Here is a 19,294-nt window from a genome sequence, read left to right as displayed (position 1 = left end):
TATTATACAGTGTGACCTCCTAGTCCCCCTACCTGAAAAGGAGAGGTGATGGAGTCTTCTCATTCGACTATGGCAGGGACTGTTTCTGTTGTGTGTCCTGTCCCACCCCCCAACTGTCATGAGGACACAGAATATCTAGCTGTGATAATGCCTGAATGATAACAGAGCAATAGAAAAGAACCCTGAGCCAGAGACTCAAGCTACTTGGAATCAAGTTCAGTGTAGTTTAGTGAACTCTGCTTGGGTGTCCTAAGTTCTCAGGACACAAGGAACTCTTAGGCTACTAATAAACAGAGGGGTTTAGTCCTATGATGCAAATGTGTGTTGAATTTTCAGATGGATATATGTGTATGTGTATGTATACATTCACACACCCACCCACCCACCCACCCACCCACACACACACACACACACACCTTGAAATTTCCACAAAATGTGTATGCACGTGCGTTTCAGAGAAAGAAATGGGGTGGGGAGAGGAGGAGGGAGGGGGGGCAGTGGGAAGATAATGCTTCTACATACATACAAAATAATTTGCATATGAAAACAAACTAATAAAGCAACTTAGTCAGTTGATGTCTAGGAAAACAGCAGAGCACAACAGATTGAGGACCAGCTTTCACTCTCTCAGAAAAGCACAGGCCCATGAAAATATCAGCAACAGCACCAGATCACCAACACTAACACACTTCTGAATAGGGTCTAGGTGTTCTTGGCCCAGCTATTCCCCTGAGTCAGATGCTGAGACCCTGTGCTCTGGTGGACCAGCAGTCCCAGGAGGCAGCCTTCACCAGCTCATTTCTCCAAACATGGTTAGAACGGAGTGAGCGAGCTGTGCTAACTAGCAACCACATGAGCAAGAACTTCCGAGCGTTAGTGAGAAGGACCAGAGAGTATAGACAGTGAAGAGCTGGATTGCTCTCCAGCGCCTTTACAACTGCCCCCATGTCTGCCTTACAAAAGGCCAACGTGGGCATTCACAATGTGGGACTCTTTGGTCAAAGTGATCTCAGTCCTTGGAGACAAAGCAAATAAAAGCAAATAAAGGCGGGAACATACTCTTCTCTGGGTACTTTTACAGTCCCATTTTTGCAGGCCTCAAAACTCTCCACTTGAAGCCTGGAACATTCTCTCTCTTTTCTCTCCCCCCCCCCTTTCTCTTTCTCATTTGAATCCAACAGATTATTCAGATAAAACACGAGTCCTCCAACCCCACCTCTACAAACTGTGAGCAAATACTTCAAACTAATGGGAGCATGTCTAAATTTTGGTTTTGAAAAGAGTCCCTTCTTTGGGAAACAAAGAAAAGAACAAAACCCTCCAGATCCTTCAAGCATTATTTGAATGGAGTAGGAGTCAAATTTCTATACGATCAGTTACAAACCATGGTTAATGAAGCAGGAAATTATTTTCCCCTAGCAAGTAGCGGGGTAAAGCCATAGGACCACAGCCAAAACATTCAATGCCATCAATTACACCGAGAAATATATCAACTCTTCCTGTTCAGAGATGCTCTGCCAGGAGTTTCAAATGTTATATAGAAAAAACATTTCCAGTCCTTGAGTGCTGAACCAACAATAACAGAGCATCGTGTAGTGTGAAAAATGAAGATAGTTACCTATTAAAATGAAGTTCTGTTTCTGCCGGATAAACCATGGTCTTCAACAGAAAATACCAAACTTTGCTTTAGGCTAAGTGTAGGGTTAAGATCAGGTATTGTCAACCCTCGCCTGAGTGTTAAACCTCACCTCTGTAATTTACCAATCCTGGGATCCTAGGCTCAAAACTGAAGCTGATAAGTAGATCAAATATAATTTAATGTGAATATTAAATATCCACTGCTGATAAATAAGTCCTTGCAGGGCACATTTAATTTAGTGGAGTACGGATTTAACACGTGTTTGCATTCAATAAAGTCACTCCCTCACTGTTGGCAGCACACACCTGCTCTGTCTGAAAACATACGAAAGAAAGCCACTCACTTATTAAGAAGCCTATCTCACTTTCAGACAACATTCAGTCTTAGAGAATTTTGTATCCACATTTCCCTTGGAACTTAGAAGAAAACAGCTGCTTTGACACAAGTCAAACTAAATCTTCCTTCCTAAAACAGACCTTTTAATATCAAGAAGTCATGTCAGGTGACTTTCCCTTGTCCAGTGGGGCACCTCCCCATCTTTCAGCATTCTGGGGCCATTACAGGCTTCACTGGCTATCAGCTCTCTTAGTAATCTGTGGATATATAGTTTATGTAGGTGTACAGTTACAATCCTCCAGAGGTGGCTCTCCCTCTGGACTGTCACCTGGGATCTGCCTGAGTAGTTCTTTTACCTAACAGTCTTAACTCTGGCCACAGAAGTCTCCACACCTTTATCCAGGCAGATGCTGTACAGCCCTGTTTAATCCACCACCACCCATTCATTTGACACTTGGCACTTAAATCAATAGTTTTAGTGCCTTCCTCGGAATGCCATGGGGTGGGACTGAACCTACTGTTTGATTGTGCCCTGGTTAAGTCCCAATTCTGCACTCAGTGTTCTCTTCTTCAGGGCTACACTACCATGATCTTGCTTTATTCCCTGTGTCATTAATGTCTTCTCCGTATGAAGGGGATGAGCAATCCCCCTTTAGGACAGGCCTTGAAGGCAGCAGAAGTTCACCACAAGACTCCACTCCTTCTGAGAGAAGGCAGTGGTGTAACACAAATTCTGGCACTCAGTTCGTGTGGTAACTTTTTCTCCTAACGAAGCCTTACACACACACACACACACACACACACACACACACACACACACACACACACACCCCGCATATGCACACACTGTTAAATTCTGTGTTAGAATGCTTGCCTTCACTCTCTCTTTCTGGCATTACCATCAGACTAGGGAGCTGTTTTGGTATGCTTTCTCTTTAAGGGGCTTACGCTGATGCCTCAGGATTATCACCCTCTTTTGATTTATTCTTAGCCACTCAAGAATTTTACTTTGGAGTCAGCAATTCACAAGAAATACAGTGGTGGGCAACTTATTGTGTCATATGAAGAAACAGCAATGACAATGTAGATGGGAAAAATTTCACGAGGCTCCACTCCTCGAGCTACAGGGAACTAATGGCTGCTGAGAGAGAATCTGTTTTCTCCAGGAACGAGCTTCTTGTTAGGTTGTCCAAGCCCAAGTGCTCAGTTCTAAACACATGTACGTACTGAATGGATTTGGTAGGGTACACGTATATCATAAACACACACATACACACACATGGGGGGAGAGAGAGAGGGGGGGAATCAATAATTAAGAAGAGGTCTTGAACTTCAGAGAGGGTGTGGGTCACATGAAGAGTTGGAGAGGAAAATTGAGGGGTGGATTGATGCAAATACGGTACTTGCACACACAATCCTTAGAACCCTAATATTTTATGTAAAAAAGAAACAGCGAAGAGTTTTTCTTAAGTAAAACTGAGGATAAAAGGCACACCAGGAAGGCACCTCGTCAATCCTGACTTGGAAAAGTGGGACGTGAGTTTAAGTACACGCTCACTGCCTTGAAAAAGTTAATGGGTGTGTGTGTGTGTGTGAGTGTATGGGTGTGTGTGTGTGTGTGTGTGTGTAGATGGTTTTCCAAGCAGCTTCTTGGGTTTCCAAGGCTTACTTAGTAACCCTGAGCCTTCTCCCTTAGGCAGGCATTCTCTCCTCCCTTCCAAGGCATTTTGTATCTTTATGAGGTTACTCAACCCATTCACTTTGAGCGCTAGGAAGTTAGCACCTGCCACGAGGAATCAGAATGTGAAATGTGATGAGAGGGCCCTGTGATAAGTGTCTGACCTTAACAAGCAAAAATAAAGCCTCTTAGTAAGCGATGGAAACGCAGCAATGCCCCACACCGAGCGTTGTGTGGTCTTTACTGTCACTTGCAGGTACGTTCCATTCTCCTAAGGGCAGTGATGGAGTTTGTGTACGATTCACAGAACAGCAGTGGCAGATGATGTCAGGAAATGTTGTCCCCACCCCCCACTGCCCCTTCCTTAGGACACTGTAACAGGATAGTCTCCATGGGAGAAAAAAAAAGTCACCAAGCCATCTCAGCAATAGGACCCTGTGGCCCATTTCTCATCTGGCGTAATAGTTCACGGAGCAGATCCAACACAATGCAGCACCCTTGAAATCAGCAGGAGCTCAGCACTGTGGTCGGTGCCAAGGAGCAAGATGAGAAATGGGGCTGGTATAAATATTCAATTGGGGAGCTATGGCCAATCTTGCGCTGTGTGTTTGGTGCAACTCAACACCGCTCCACCTGGTCCCTTCTGGCTCCCCCGTGTCTACCAGGGGCTGGCAGCTGGAAGGCAGCCTGAGCCTGGGAGACCTTTTAATTTGCTGTGTGATCGCAGGGGCAGGCAGAAGGGAAGATAATGCATGTGCTGCTGGGATTCCGTTACAGAGCTGTGTCTTCCCAGGTAGGAGGCACCTTTGCCTGCAGAGAACCCAACACTTCCGTTTATTAAGACCCCTTAGGAAATGATTTGCAGTGGGTGTGGAATAAAGTGCTTTGATGTGCCCTCATGATGAAGATCTTGGCAAAAAAAAACCCCAATAATAACAATAAGCAAACGAATGACTAATTCGTTAGATTTATTTGCCACCTTGTAGCCCAGGCTGTAGGAGCAGAACCTTGAGCTCACAGTGTGGCTGAGGGCAACCTTCAGTTTTCTGATCTCCTGTCTCCCAATTTTTAATTTTTTATTCTTTTCCAAGACAAGACTACTTTGTAACTTCTCCACGGAAAATACAAACGGCAGCTTGTAAAACCTGAAGTAGGCATGCCAAATGTAAGATGGGAGAAACCTTGGGTCACAGTTTCACATATCTCTGAACCCCGAAAGCATTTGAGTAGTGTGGACATTCAGATATGGCCTACGTCTGAGCATCTAAGGGGCACACAGGGTGCTTCACGCTCAAACCGTCTAATAGCTCCTGAGACCTTAACAGCAAGAAACCTAGTGTGTGACTCTTTACCATAAACACTGCTTTGCCTTGCAATTTAGGGACATGAGCCTCAACAGTCTGTGACAACTTGTCAATGAGGAGCAGGGAGAGTGCAGTTGTGTTCCATCAACCACAAAGTGGAATTAGCCAACTAGAGGATGAGAAGTGGCCAGGCAACGTGGACAGGGTATTTCTACACAAAGAGTGGTGCTAATGCAAAGCAAATTTAGCTATTTATTAAAATTGACTTAGAGATACTGTTACTATTATGAATCCTCTTCAGTTTAGAATGGGTTGATGTCCTAATACATTCATTGTACATTCTAAAATACTATAAGTAAAAAAACGCATCAAATGTATATAATTAATGAATGACATCCTAGCTTGAATTAGCCTACCTTAAGCACACTGAGAGTAGTCAAGGCCAGGAAACCCAAAACTTATATCAAGCATTGAACATCTTCTGTAACTCACTGATTATTATATGGGAAACAACACAGTGGCTGGGCTGTCGGCATGCTTTTTTATACCATTAAAAAGTAAAGAAATCCTCTCCAGTTAAACCGCTATAAACTGGGGACCATTGATTTCCAAATTGTATAGCACTTTTCCTATACCTTTCATGTTTCTTGTCTTGTTTCCATGCGTGGCTAGCTTTAGGCAAAACAGAAACAAACTGCAATGTTTTAACTTTATCTTCTAGGCTCACACGTACCTTAGAAGAGCCCATTTTCCCATGGTAATTATGGCACCGACTGATTCAAGCCAGGCCTCTCTTCTTCACCATCAAGTCTTTCCATCTCTTACAGCCATTCCAAATTCTTGTGCCTTACTCCTGACATCACACCCAATGCCTTGACTCTTTGACTTCATCCTCTAAGTGATTCCCCTCCTCCTAGAATTCCAAGTGCTCTCCACCCCCTACTCCATATATACATGCTCTTCCCCAAACCTTCCCAATGCATCTCCAGACTAAACCAGCTCCACTTTGCCCCACCCTAAAACATGGGCTCTATTACTCTCAGATCTCTTTTGTCCAGAGATTTCTCCCTGCCACCAGTATTTAAAACAGCAGCCTATCACATATCACGTTGTAGCTGCCAAGCATCTCCACACCCCCATTTCATCCTTCCTTATGGCAACTATCACCCTGACATATTTTATATTTGTTGATTCCATCTTCTCTTCCTTCCCTTTCCTTCCTCTGGAATGTACATCCCAAGAGGTCAGGGAGATCTTGCTCATTGCTGTATCTACAAAAGCTTGAATTGGGCTGGTGCTAAATTAACATTTGCTGGATGAACAAATAAAATTTCCAGAAACATCATTAAAACGATTTAGCTAGACCCGGCTATTTCATCTTATCGTACTGCTCCATATTATTGGGTTTCTAAAGGACCCAATTTATTTTTATTTTATGTGCACTGAGTGTTTTGCCTGCATGTATGTATATGTGCCATCTGTATGCAGGACCCAAGGAGGAGAGACGAGGAAGTTGTGTCTCCTAGATTTAGAGTTATACAAAGTTGTAGGCTTGCCTGCATGGGCTGGGGACCTTGTCTGGGTTCTCTGCAAGAGCAGCAGCAAGTGTTCTTAACTGCTGAGCCATTTCTCCAGTACCAATATTGAAATCTTTCTGTAGGTGCTGGAGAGATGGCTCAGTGGTTAAGTGTACTTGGTGTTCTTGAAGAGGACCTGAGTTCTACTCCCCGGATTCACATCTGGCAGTTCACAGCTGCCTGTAACTGCCTGTAAGGATCTGACCCCTTCACCTGGCCTCTATAGGTACCTGCATTCATGTGCATCTAAACATGAGTTCTCTTCCCCCCCCTCCTCGCTCTGGCTCTCGCTCTTGCTCTCACTTGCCTCTCCCGATTTTCTGAGATTAAAAACTAGCTTCCTGCCCTTTCTTTCCTCAGTTGTTAGGGAACTTTGAGCTTGAGAAGGTGACAGATTTTACGCAACTACTCATTGGTACAGTCTTTATCACAACCCAATGAAAAATACTGCAAAAGATTCCGGGGTAGTTACTTCCCAGTTACTGACCTAACATGAAATCTCACTTGGTTTTGTCCAGCTCTCTTCATTCTTTCTCTGACTTCTCCCTTTACCGCCTGCAGATGTTGATGTCAATGACTTCTCAGACTGCAGGCTCCTAGGTTTATCTAATCCTTAGGCGGTGAGCCTCACTGACTTGTTACGGCCTCGTCCAATTCCCATTTTCTTTCACTTGAAAATCTTGAGTTTGTAGAGGCGTTCATCTTGTACTACCAAAGACCAGCGCTTCTGTAAAATTAATCCAGTATCAGCTCTAGAAGACAGAAATCTAATTCTTCTCCTAAGTCCTAAATGGATGTTTCAGAAATCGTCGTCAGGTAGCTCAGTCTGTGCCGATGGAACCTAAGGGGTACACTGGGGACGGGTGGGTTTGTCTTCATTCTCCTGCGAGCACATCCCCTGTCAAACTGTCTCTTGGCTACATGTGAATGAGGAGCACATGGCCCCGCTTTCTATTTCCAGTCAGTCATCATTCTCTCGTGAGAGGAGTAAGAGGCACAAGGCTGGTGGAAACTGTGGAGGGCGGGGCGGATGGAGACAAAGGAGAGTGTTTCCTTGATGAGATCACTGTGCTCCTGGGTCAGCTATTGGAGGCCACTTGGGCTCTGGAATTCTGGGTATGTGAGCAATATGTAACAATCACTCATTGTTCAAAGCTAGGTGGGTCAGTTTCTCCATTACTTGCATTTGAAAACTTTTCAAGTGATACGGCTGTTCTTCCTTGGTTTCTTGACGTCAACTTTGGCCATCAATTTCCAAACTTCTTGAGGGACATTCTCGTCATCTTGACCTTTTTATGTCCTTATCTTGCAGACTAAGTCATTCAGTCTTCTCACTTAGTGGAAGCACCGTTTGGGGGAAAATATACATGTATTTATGTTTTCATAAGCTCATTTTGAATTGTTCTTGTTATTTGTTTTCCAGCCAATTCCAAGTCTATCTTTTATCAGTCCTCTTTTCTGAACACAAATCCATGTCTTCCTACCTCCAGTTGTATAATGGTCGCCTGCATGGATTTTTCAGATTCTTCTAATTTCATGCCTTTACATCTGACCTCATTATCATCTCTGTCTCTCTCTCTCACACACACACACACTCATAGGTAGATGCATTATTAGATTGAACATGAAAATTAAAAAAAAAAACCTGTGTGTGCCTTCCAGCCCTCAGTCTGTACTCAGTTCATCTACATCAAAACAGGTGTTACCTAAATGAACTCTACAGCATCCATCCCTTCTGTCCCAATCATAGCACATGTGAATTCTTGCTAACTATCCGTATTAGCCATTACTTTTCCTTAAGAGCACACCCTGTAATGGGTGCTCTCACTACATACCGACAAAGCAAAGCAAACACCGCTTTCTGTTTGTTCCTGTGTCTTCTCTGCATCTCACTGCCCATGTAATTACAGGATTTTCTTCCCCCAAGTTCATACATAAACTATGTCACTTCCCTCACCAGATCTCTCTTCTCCTCAGCCTAAGAGGAATAAGTATTCTGTGGTCCCAAATCAAATATCTTACAAGTAGTTTCTATGTTTCCATTTCAAAGCTATGTGATGTGGAAAAGTGACATGGAGTTAATAGCTTTTTAATTTTGTTCCATGTAAATGGATATTTTGTCTGCATGTATATTTGTACACCACACATGGTCAGATCCCCTACAACTAGAGCTACAATTCTGCTGGGAGGTGAATCTGGGTCTTTTGGAAAAAAAGACATTTTGCTTATTTGCAAGCCATTGCTCCAGTCACCTGGTTGTGACACACACACACACACACACACACACACACACACACACACACACATACACATACATACATATACATATATATGCATGTGATTTAGGAAAGACATAGTCTCAACCTTGGCAAATATATGTATCCTTGCTGCACCAAACTAGAACTGGCATGTATTTTTGAGCTAGGATATTCTCATATTTTTATGTTCCACCTGTCTAGACTTGTATTAGAGTCTATCAAGTTAATTCTAACCTATATTAATAAAGAAACATTCTATGTGGGTTTTTTTATTCTCATTGTTGGGCACAGAAAATTTTCTTCAGCCCAAAGTCAATGAATTACTTAATTCAGGTTTGTGGAGACGAAGTCTCACTCCGCTTGCCAGGCTTGTCTTGGGTTCATCATATCCACCTGGGCCAGCTTCGGGCGGCTGGGGTTACAGCACTGAGAAGCTTCACTTGATTTAAGCTCAGAATTTAGATGCTGCATTTAAAATCAACTAATACAGCAGTTTGATGATTTCATAATCTATTTAAGACACCACCTTGAAAACATAGCAGATGTTAAAATTGAGAGATTTTTCTCAAATGATTTTATGTTACAGCATTTTCCCCTTGCAGTTATAAAGATTGCTTGACAAATACCCAACTATGTAGGCCCTTGGATTAAAAAAAAAAAAAAGACATTTTCTGTGCTTTATGAGGCAGGTATTTTAGTGTCGGGGATGGGGAGAAAATTGAATTTGCTCCCATTGTAATTGCTATTGGCTTTGAATACTTTTGCCTTGGGTTATCTCATTATTCACATATATGAATGTTGGTGAGCAAACCCTGACCGCCGTTGTGGCTTCCTGCTGTTTATACAGCTTCGGCAAGGCACAATTAGGAACAGAATTGAGACAGATGGAGAAGAGAGGAAAAGGGGCTCGAATGCCCGAAATCTAAAGACTGACCTCACGGAATTGCAGAGAATAATCCCGGGGAGGTGTGGGGAAGGAAGGGGTCCATCAACAGGTACGGGGCTGTCGCTTGGTAAGAGAACCAAGTCGTGGAGCCCCAGCACTCAGCAGAGTAAATATAATTAACGGTGATGCATTGCGTAGCTGCAGCTCTTGAAAGCCAGGCCGTGGAATATGATAGGAGAGAAGTGGAATGAATGTAAGGCTTTGTACCAGACTAATCTAGATAATCTGTGTGAGTGCTGTTCTGAAAAAAACGCAGACAACGTTGACATAAGATGTAGGAAGCTGCTGCAACAATTCAAGCGGGAAGCTAAGTGGTTTTTTTTTTTTTTTTTGACTAATGTGATGACAGAATTAAAAATAAGTGGAAGGCATTAGCCATATTTTGACTAGAGGACTATGACTCAGTCGTTAAGTCACCCATAACGAATTCATATTCACTGAGCATCGTGCTTTGAGTTGTGTGAACTTATTGGGCACGGAAAGCTTATTGGGCGCCTATTAAGTAATGGCATCCTAGTTGTCACTGGATCCGAGGGTACAAAACCCTGGGATCTGTGCTTTCCGTGGCCATTGAAGACGGTGTTTAGAAAAGCACTGAGCCAGGGCAGTGAGTGGTCACTATAGCATAAGGAAGAAGCTGTTGGTTACGGCGAGCGGGGGGGTGGGGGGCGGGGAGCCGGGGGAGGGTTATGTGAGTCAACACAGGTGCGCTAGATTGCTGAACTCAAACAGCTCTGAGGTTTTTCCTGTCCAGAGAAAGATTTAGGATATGGAAAGACAGGTACCCTCAATGGCAAGGATGTGTGTGAGAACATAATTCAAGGAGGTTCCTTTAAGCCTAAGTATTTCTGCATCACAGAACTTGGGCACATCTTGTATTCAGTGACAAAATCAACGAGTTCAGTTCAGTGTGAGTTGAGAGGCATAGACGTGTGTCAACTTGGTCTCGTCACTGCCTGTGTTAAATACGCCCAATTAGACCTATTTTCAACAATTTCAGGTGCAGCAAAAAGAGGTTAAACGCGATGATCAAAGTGATACCATTCTGAGAAAATACGTGTGTCGAGCACACATAGGGGATGAACGCAGGCAAAGTGGAGTCAGGAGGTGAGAAAAGAGCTTGCTGGGGTATCGAAGGAGGCAGGGTCAAAGCCTACATGAAAGCAGAGACATAGCACTGGGAACTGTGGAGGAAGCTGTACGGCCAGAGCCTGGAAGCTCATTAGACGTGGACAAAGGAATTTCAGAAATAATTCACCTTGCATGATGGTCAGAGAGGAAGAATTCAACAAAAGAAAAGGAGAAAGATTTTCAGTGAAAGAACAGTGATTTGGTCTGGAGATGCAGTGATCAGTGGAGGGCCTTAGGGAAAGACATGAGTAATCTCAGTTCTGATAGACACTGTCTTGGGCCCCGAGTTAACAGAGGGAATTAATGTACCCTTAATGTTTGCTTAGAAGAAATGTAGAAGTGTGCATGTCTGGGTCATTTCACCACTGGCTCTTGCATCTTTGCTTTCTGTTTGCCCTCCTTAATCCTTCCCCACCCACCTAACTCCCCTAAAAGGCTAAGATCTGGTCTTCAGCTGATCCAGGTTGCCCTGGGATTGGGAGCAATCTGTTGGTAGGCATAAAGAGATGGAAAACTTGCTGCCTGAGCCACACCATCAGGAACTTAATCCTAGCAGCATAATTGCTGTGGAAGAACAGAAGGCCAAGGGCTAAGCAAATCAGATAGGGAATGGGAAATTCCAAGGGCTGGCTTTCTGGAGAGAGGGAACTAAGGACAGGGAGAACGGAATGCTCACTTGTCTTGGTTAGAGGGATATTTTATAAGTGTATAGTTTCTAGTTAACATCGCCTTATTGAAATGTTTGAAATATTTAGTTTAGAAAATGCTTTTTTTAAATTGAGCTCACATGTTTTGATACTCAAAATGCTCGCTGATACTTGCGTTACATAATAAATGCTGAACAGATCCCACACGCCAAACCCTTAGATTTCTCCTTTCTGTTTAAACTACAGAAAATTCAGCCTATTAGCATTGTTTATTTGTAAAAGTGAAGAATTTTTAAAAATTAAATATTCATCTAGAAAAGCACTCATAAACACAGTGGAATGTTATATGATGGCTACAAAAATAGGTAGGTTTACATGACTTAATATAAATAAAAGTATAGAATGTAATATTAGGTAAAACACAAAGTGAAATTATATATACCATTTTATAGACTTGTTGATTTGAAGATCATCAGAAGAATATTTAATAAGAACATAACATAATATATATTGTTTCTAAGTTGATAAATATATGCTAACACATGTGGACAATATCCTGAACTTTTGAGTTCAGGATAATGTTTTTTCCCCACAGAGAAGGTGGATGGGTCACAGCATTGTTCTCACAGACTCTCTCTTACTTACATTTAAGATCTAAAAGGAACACAGAAAAGTTATGAATAGATTGAAAGTGATATACAAATGTACTTATCTGAGATATGATAATAGAAAAAGAAGAAAAGAGTACATTTTAAAAACACAGATATTATCCCTTTCAAAGTAAAAAAGAATTTTTACTAAAATGATTTAATTTTTCATTTTAAATACAAGAATTATAAAAAAAATGTTAGCACTGCGCACACACACAAGAGCTTTAAACTTCGCTGTCGTGAGCAATCGGGAGCTTCTCATTTGTCACAGAGGCAATACAAGGTGGCTCAGTTTCCTTTCCTAATTTAATTCCTCACCTATGAGGTTATGAACACTGGGAAAGCATGTGGCTGTCCGTAGCTTTATCCTGCTTAAGCTATCGTGGACATGGCTCAGCTCTTAGCTGTCCCTATAGGCCGAACCTGTTCTTGTTCACAGTTAGCTCTTAGCAAAAGAATCAATAAACATGGCTCCATCCTATCCCATAATATGATCCCCACATTTCAGAGAAGTCTGGACTCTGCAATTCTTTTACTCTCAATGTCACTTAGAAGCTGAGAAGGGTCACCCAAATACTAAATGATAAATAGCATGGCCGCTCTTAAGAATCCACGTTAAATAAAACATATTGTAACCCAATTTTAGGCAAATGGAACAAATCCAAAACATCATGGCTTGTCATGAGCTCCGTGCGTTAAACCTTATCCCAAATGTGATACTACTTGATTTATTTAGATTCCCTGGAATGTTTGGATTAACATGCTGGCCACCTCACCACCTCTTCCTGACATCTGTGTAATATACGGATAGAAGAGGTAAGCTAGCTTGAATGACAGCTCTACTGGGTATGATTCCAGGTGCAACTATAAGCAGCATGTGGACGGAACATTAATAACACTTCTATATGACACTACTGCTTCGCACATCCACAGGCAAGCAGGCAGCAAAGGCAGCAATCTCACTCTGTCCTATTGGTCTGCTCCTATGTGATTGACATCTCTGTCCTATGGGTCTGCTCCAGTATGATGAGCATGTTTTACCTTGTCTTCCCTGGGAAAATGCACTATCTAAGGACAGATAAACATAAGAATGAAGTTTCTGCCCATCTTCTTCATGCAAACAAACAAACAAACCTGTAGTAATAGTAGTAAGAAGAAATGTGAGGCAGAAAAGGCCATTAAGTTGTGGCTACTTCTGCATACCAACTCCATCTCCCAAGCTGTGGCAGGGCCGACTCGTCTCAGATAAAACTAAACCAACAGAAAGGGAGTTGGTTTAGTCCCTGGGGATCCTTCCAGGACTAACAGAAACTCTAATGGTTTTTGTGTCATTCCAGTGTAGCCAAACCATAGAGAAGGCTTTTTAGCTTATGGTCACCTTCAGGGATACCACAAGGTTGTCAAAATTGACTAGGGTGGAGGCAGGGAGTTTACTTAAGTTGTCCAAGGTCATCAGTATCTTTTCTTTTAAAACTGTTATAGTAAAAAGAAAAGTTAAGAATATGCTAGAGAGATGGCTCAACAGTTAAGAGTGCCTTCTGCCCTTTTGGAGGACTGGAGTTTGGTTCCTAGCACCCATGTCAGGTGGCTCACAACTGCATGTAATTGCAGATGTAAGGTATCTGCCACCCTCTTCTGGTCTTCAAAGGCACTTTCACACACATGCACACACACACACACACACACACACACACACACACACAGATGCACAAAGTGATAAATCAAGTAAATATATTTTACAGTCCACCTGGGCATGCAGAAAGAACACGCTTGGAGGACATGGTGCTATTCCTCAGCCACACTTTTCCTAAATGAACACATTAATTGGACCAGTATGCACTTCAGTTTTCTCCTGTACATAAGATTCAGAAAATACTCCTTGCACTGCCTAACAAGGAAGATGGAGTGAAGACAGATGTATATTTAGAAAGATACTATTAAAGTGTACATTGCATGAAAATACTGTTATTTGTTATAGTTGTGATAAAGGAAAAAAATCAATAATCAGATAAGAAAGCATTGTCCAGAAAGCAGCCCATCTTCTACAGCACCTAGACTTGCCTGGGATGCTTTTACATGTGCCATTGATCAGCTGCCTGCAAGGATGGTCATGGTGAGTGCCTACTTACTGTCTTTACCGCAGAGGTGAGTAGGTGGGAACATGTCTTAAGTATAGGAAGAGTTTTGTCTAATATACTATGGTGTTTGTTGTTTGTTTGGTTTTTTTTTTCTTTTTGAGACAGGCTCACTGTGTAGCCCTGGATAACCCAAACTTTCCATGTAGAACAGGCTGGTCTTGCATTCACAAAAAGCCACCTACTTCCATCTTCCAGATGCTGGGATTACAGATGTGTGTCACTATGCCTGGCTAGTGGGAGGTTGTTTTTTGGTGTGTGTGTGTGTGTGTGTGTGTGTGTGTGTGTGTGTGTGTGTGTGTGTGTGTTGGTGATGTTCTAAACAGAAGAATTGCAGCCCTGTTTTTGATTTATAATGTGAAGTTATTTTCCCAGGTGTATCCTGGAAGCTTCTTCAATGTAATAAACCACCTCAAAAACATAACCCTCACAGTTTACCCTGACACTATTCCCATCTTTGGACTTAACTCAGTGTGGCCCTAAGCTAGAATGCACTAAAAATATCTTATAAGTTTTCAATTCATTCATTCATTCATTCATCCATAGGCTTCATGTTTTGAGCCCTCCCTCTGTGCTAGGCTAAGTACCAGAGGTACAAGATGAAGAACTTGTGTGTGTGTGTGTGTGTGTGTGTGTGTGTGTGTGTGTGTGTGTGTGTGTCCTATATGACATTGAAACTACTTACGCTGCCATGGCTGCTGACATAGTTGGGCTATATTGCTTTCCTTTCAACATGACAGAAATCCTTTTGGTTTAGTCAATTTCACGTGTTGTGGTTTGATTCTTCTTTTACACAAAGAGGTAGCAATCTATGATTTATCTGCATATTATCTCCCATCTCATAATTTTTTTTCATACAAGACCAAAGCACCTCATTCAGTTATGTATGTTTATCTGAAATCTACTTTATCAGAGGCAAGTTTTATAACTGATAATCCACTTCCAACAAGAGAGCTCACGGTTTGGCTAGGAAGATCAGTCAAATACTCAAACATGAAAGATGATATAGATTATATCATAGAGGCTGAGAAATGATGAGCAGACAAATGTATCCTGGGGCCTCTGAAAGATAAAAATCACCACGTCCTATGAAAGATAAGGACAAGTGACAAGAGAGAGTCTTAAGTAAAGTTACAGTACATTGTGGTGCAAGATTTTGAGCATGAGAAGTAAGTTTCTATTGGAAAACAGAATATTTTGGGAGCTACATGTCTCACTGTCACAGAGAACAAAGCTGGATGACACACAAGTGAAATTGCACCAGAGGACTTTCCTTTAACCCTTGTCCTTCAGTCACCGTGAGTCTGTGGAGTTGTGGCCTTTCAGAACCACACCCGGCATCTCAGAATTGAAGAAACTCATAAAAGAAACAGTCAAACACTTGGGTAAACCTCTACCCCTTTAAAGAGGAGAGCAGTATCCTGAGTATGGATGGACGCCAACAGGAACAGCGAGCAACCCAGAGACAAGGTCAAGCCAGTGCCGCACAGCTCTATTCACACTAGGTAAAATGACTATTTCTTCAGAAATTATTGCTCCCAAGTGAACCGTTTTCCTCATTTTTGAAGTACATTTCAAATATATGCTTATATTATTCTAACCAGTCAATGGAAAAGTTAGAAACCCTATAACTTTATACCATTGGGATACATCCACAGACATAACTCCTCTCTCTCGCTTTCCTGCTCTGTGTGTGGTGTGTGAATATATGTTTGTTCTTGTGTGTTTACTGCCGGGGCATGTGTGGGAGTGTGCATGTGACGGTGAGGTTGACGTTGAGTTTGGACACCTTCCTCTATTACTTGTATTTTATGAGGTAGGCTCTCTCAGGGAACCTGGAGCTCATCAACTTGAGAACACTAGCTGTCCAGCAAGCCCCCGCTGCGCTTTCTGTCCCTGCTCTCCCGAAGATGCGGTGGCTGCAAGGGAGTGCTGCCACAGTGACGCATTATGAATTGTGTGCTGGGCACCCGAACTCAGGTCCTCACGCTTGTGCAACGGCCAATATGTCATCTGTTCAGCTCTTCACAATTTATCTTTTATATCTACTTGGTACCCTTGTTTACATGCCTGTGCTCAGTTTATGTAGCACTATTTTCTTGGATGATCTGTTCAAAACAGAAAATGCTAATTTAAAAATAACTTCACATTTGTGCTTCAGATTCTACATAGTTTATAGGTATACTGCATTTTCAGTTAGTGCACTTAAAATATATCCACATATATGTGAACAGTAATTTTTTTCGAGGCAGGGTTTCTCTGTGTAGCCTTGGCTGTCCTTTGTAAACCAGGCTGGCCTTGAACTCACAGAGATCTGCCTACCTTTGCCTCCCTAAGTGTTGGGATTACAGGGGTGTGGTACCACACCCAGCTAATATTTCCTATGTGTATATAGCTCATAGAATGTTGAAAATATCCAAGCAAAGTCCAGATCAAGATTAAAAACTACCACAGGACAATGTTGAGTAAAATGTTTTCTCTCCCGGTCATTTTTGCCATTGTAACATGTGTTCAGTGTTATAGAGAAAAATGCTGCAGTATATGAAGCCCAAAATAACTTCCATTAAGCATGCATAGTTTTGAGCAATTAGTGTGTGTGTGGTACTGTGGTGGGCATTGTGGGGACAAGAGATTTGTGTGACGTCTAACAGTCTGAGCATGTGCATAACAAAGATGACGGATCAGCCGCAGCTGTCGCATTCCCCTGGTTAAAAAAATAATAATGATAAAAAATGTGAGCTGGTGCTCTGAGCCACAGTGGAAGGACAGGCTCTCACAATACACCCCCACCCATCGTGCATTCCAGCCTGCCTTGGAAGGGGAGGCTTGACTCTGCAGCATTCTGATAGGCTCACAAAGCAAAACCCATGCTGGCTGCTAAGGATGAGGAGCTCACAGGAAGCAGCGCTAAGACCAGGATGAGCTACGTCTGTAAGCACCGCCATGTAAACTGGCAAACACACAATACAGGAGAGAAGCCGGTAACATTCAAATCAACCTGGAAACAAAGAAGAGACTATGAGGGGTATTTGGTTTTGTAAGCGGGAGTGTCATGCACTGCCTACAATACATGTCAACGTACTAAGTTTCAAAATCAGAGCAGAGTTCAAAAAGCCCTACGCACACATGCTGTGGGCAAAAAGCCTCTCAGTGAAAAGATGGAGGTTTAATCGTGGAACTTGTTTCCATGTCCCAGCTACCTACTAATTTGTGATTTTAGGCAAAGGGTTAATCTCTCTGAGCCTTGATTCTGATTTGATTATTGGCATGCCAATCAATTCACCTCTGTGAATCTCTCTAGGCACCACATAGCTCATGGAGAGAAGTGACACAGGAACTGAAGTGGGAGCCAAGCTTAGCCTTGGATTGCCTGCAATCCACTCAAATATTGTGCAAACCTTTTGCATTCTCTGTCTTTCAGTAATTCCACATATGAGCTGAGCAGTTATACTCTAAGTGATTTCTGGATGCTTTCTCTCTGGAATGTATTTATTTTTATATTTAACTTTAAAATGCCACAATGTACCACTGTTGAAGTCCCGTCAAGACCATTCTGTCAAATGATGCAAGGGTCAGGACAGGAACAGCGATGTAGTCACACATTGCTCTGCAGCTTTCCACATGGACAACTGGTGCCAAGCATGTGCCCAAATCTGTCCTTCTACCCACAGTGAGTGACATTAGTACAGTGGGCAGCTGGCCCCAGACATCTTCATTCATAAGCTCCATGAAGTCCAGTCTGAATACCAGAATGAGACGATGGATGTTTTATCCTATTCTCCCATTTATGTTTACGCCAACATTTTTTTTTTTGAGGAGTAGTGGGATATTCTAAAATGAGCAATTTCATCTTAAGTGTATTTATTCTGTGCTTATTGCCAAGAAAATTATAATAAGCAAGATTGGCATCATTAGTAGCAATGAAAAAAGGTAGGCACAGATTTTCATACATATTTAGTTCTTCTTCTTTATGACACGATTCTAGGTATATGCAATGCTTTGTCATTTCCATGTAACAAGAACAACACAACTTTGCTGTTTCTTAACTCCCGTATTTGCACAAAGACCCATTCTACCTGGAATAAGCTCTGTTTTTCCTCCTTAACTAAGTGACCCCAATTAAAGAGTTAGTAAAGGCCTTACCTTCTCCTTGCAGCACTCCCTGAGTTAATGTGAGAAGTTAGTAAAGGGCACTGATTTTCTCTAGAGTCTCCTATCGCCTCACCAGACCATCTTATGTGTATGTCTGCACCTTCCTCTTTGATTATAAGTTTCTAGAGATGCCTCATCTTGCTTAGGGCCCTAAACATTAATTAGTTAACCAATGAAAGAAAGATCAATTGGTCACCTACAAAGCACCAGTCACTATAAGAGAGATCAATTGGTCGCCTACAAAGTACCAGTCACCGTTCTGAGTGGAAAGGAGATAGCAGTGTGCAAAAAGGAGGACATAATATCCTACAGAGTCATATGGCAAATGTTTATGAAAAAGACTGTATCAGAGATGGACTCAGCAAATATCACACATCTTAAAACCTTGGCTTGAATCTGGTATAGGAACGGACCACAAGGAGATTAGAGGGAAGAGAACTCTATAAAGAAAGCTCAGCCTGTGAAGACGCCTTGAAAAGCAAAGGCACTGATACATGTGGCAAGTTCAAGAGAAAGTGAGGATGGCGGAAACCTTGGAAAGACGAGGAAGTGAGAGGAATGAGAAAAATGTCCGACATAGAGTGGGGGCATAGATTGGCCACGCATCTGAGCTACTCTGAGTTGTTGGGCCTTTACTCCTGGACCCAAATGGACCTACTAGACAGCTTTGAAGTAGGACATCAGTAAGTACGTATGGCCTGCCCCATGTCAGGACCAAGGCTCCGATTCACTCTGGAGCTCTGCTTATCAACACAGATAGAAGTCGGAAGTTTACGAACCCATGTGCCAATGAGGAAGCTGCTTCCAGAGCACTCAAGGCTGAGCTTGAACTAGGATGTCA

General features: G+C 42.4%; 1 protein-coding gene across 9 annotated transcripts in view; it reads right to left on the bottom strand.

The window, feature by feature from the left end:
• Positions 1-19,294, bottom strand: part of EYA4 (EYA transcriptional coactivator and phosphatase 4) — a 224,079-nt gene that overhangs the window by 68,159 nt on the left and 136,626 nt on the right. Inside the window, exon 1 of one of the 9 annotated variants that reach the window (XM_084775151.1) lies at positions 7,022-7,621. The exons of 7 other annotated variants lie outside the window; for them this stretch is intronic. In XM_084775151.1, coding sequence (XP_084631277.1) covers positions 7,022-7,062 — 41 coding nt within the window. In that variant the 5' untranslated portion in view covers positions 7,063-7,621. Of the gene's footprint in view, positions 1-32; positions 133-7,021; positions 7,622-19,294 lie in introns of those variants that run through there. One more of the 9 variants, XM_084775152.1, reaches the window with a different exon arrangement.

Source organism: Acomys minous, assembly GCF_964271855.1.
Source record: "Acomys minous genome assembly, chromosome: 3".
In the NCBI taxonomy this organism is placed as follows: domain Eukaryota; kingdom Metazoa; phylum Chordata; class Mammalia; order Rodentia; family Muridae; genus Acomys; species Acomys minous.
This window is presented reverse-complemented; position numbering and strand designations above follow the sequence as displayed.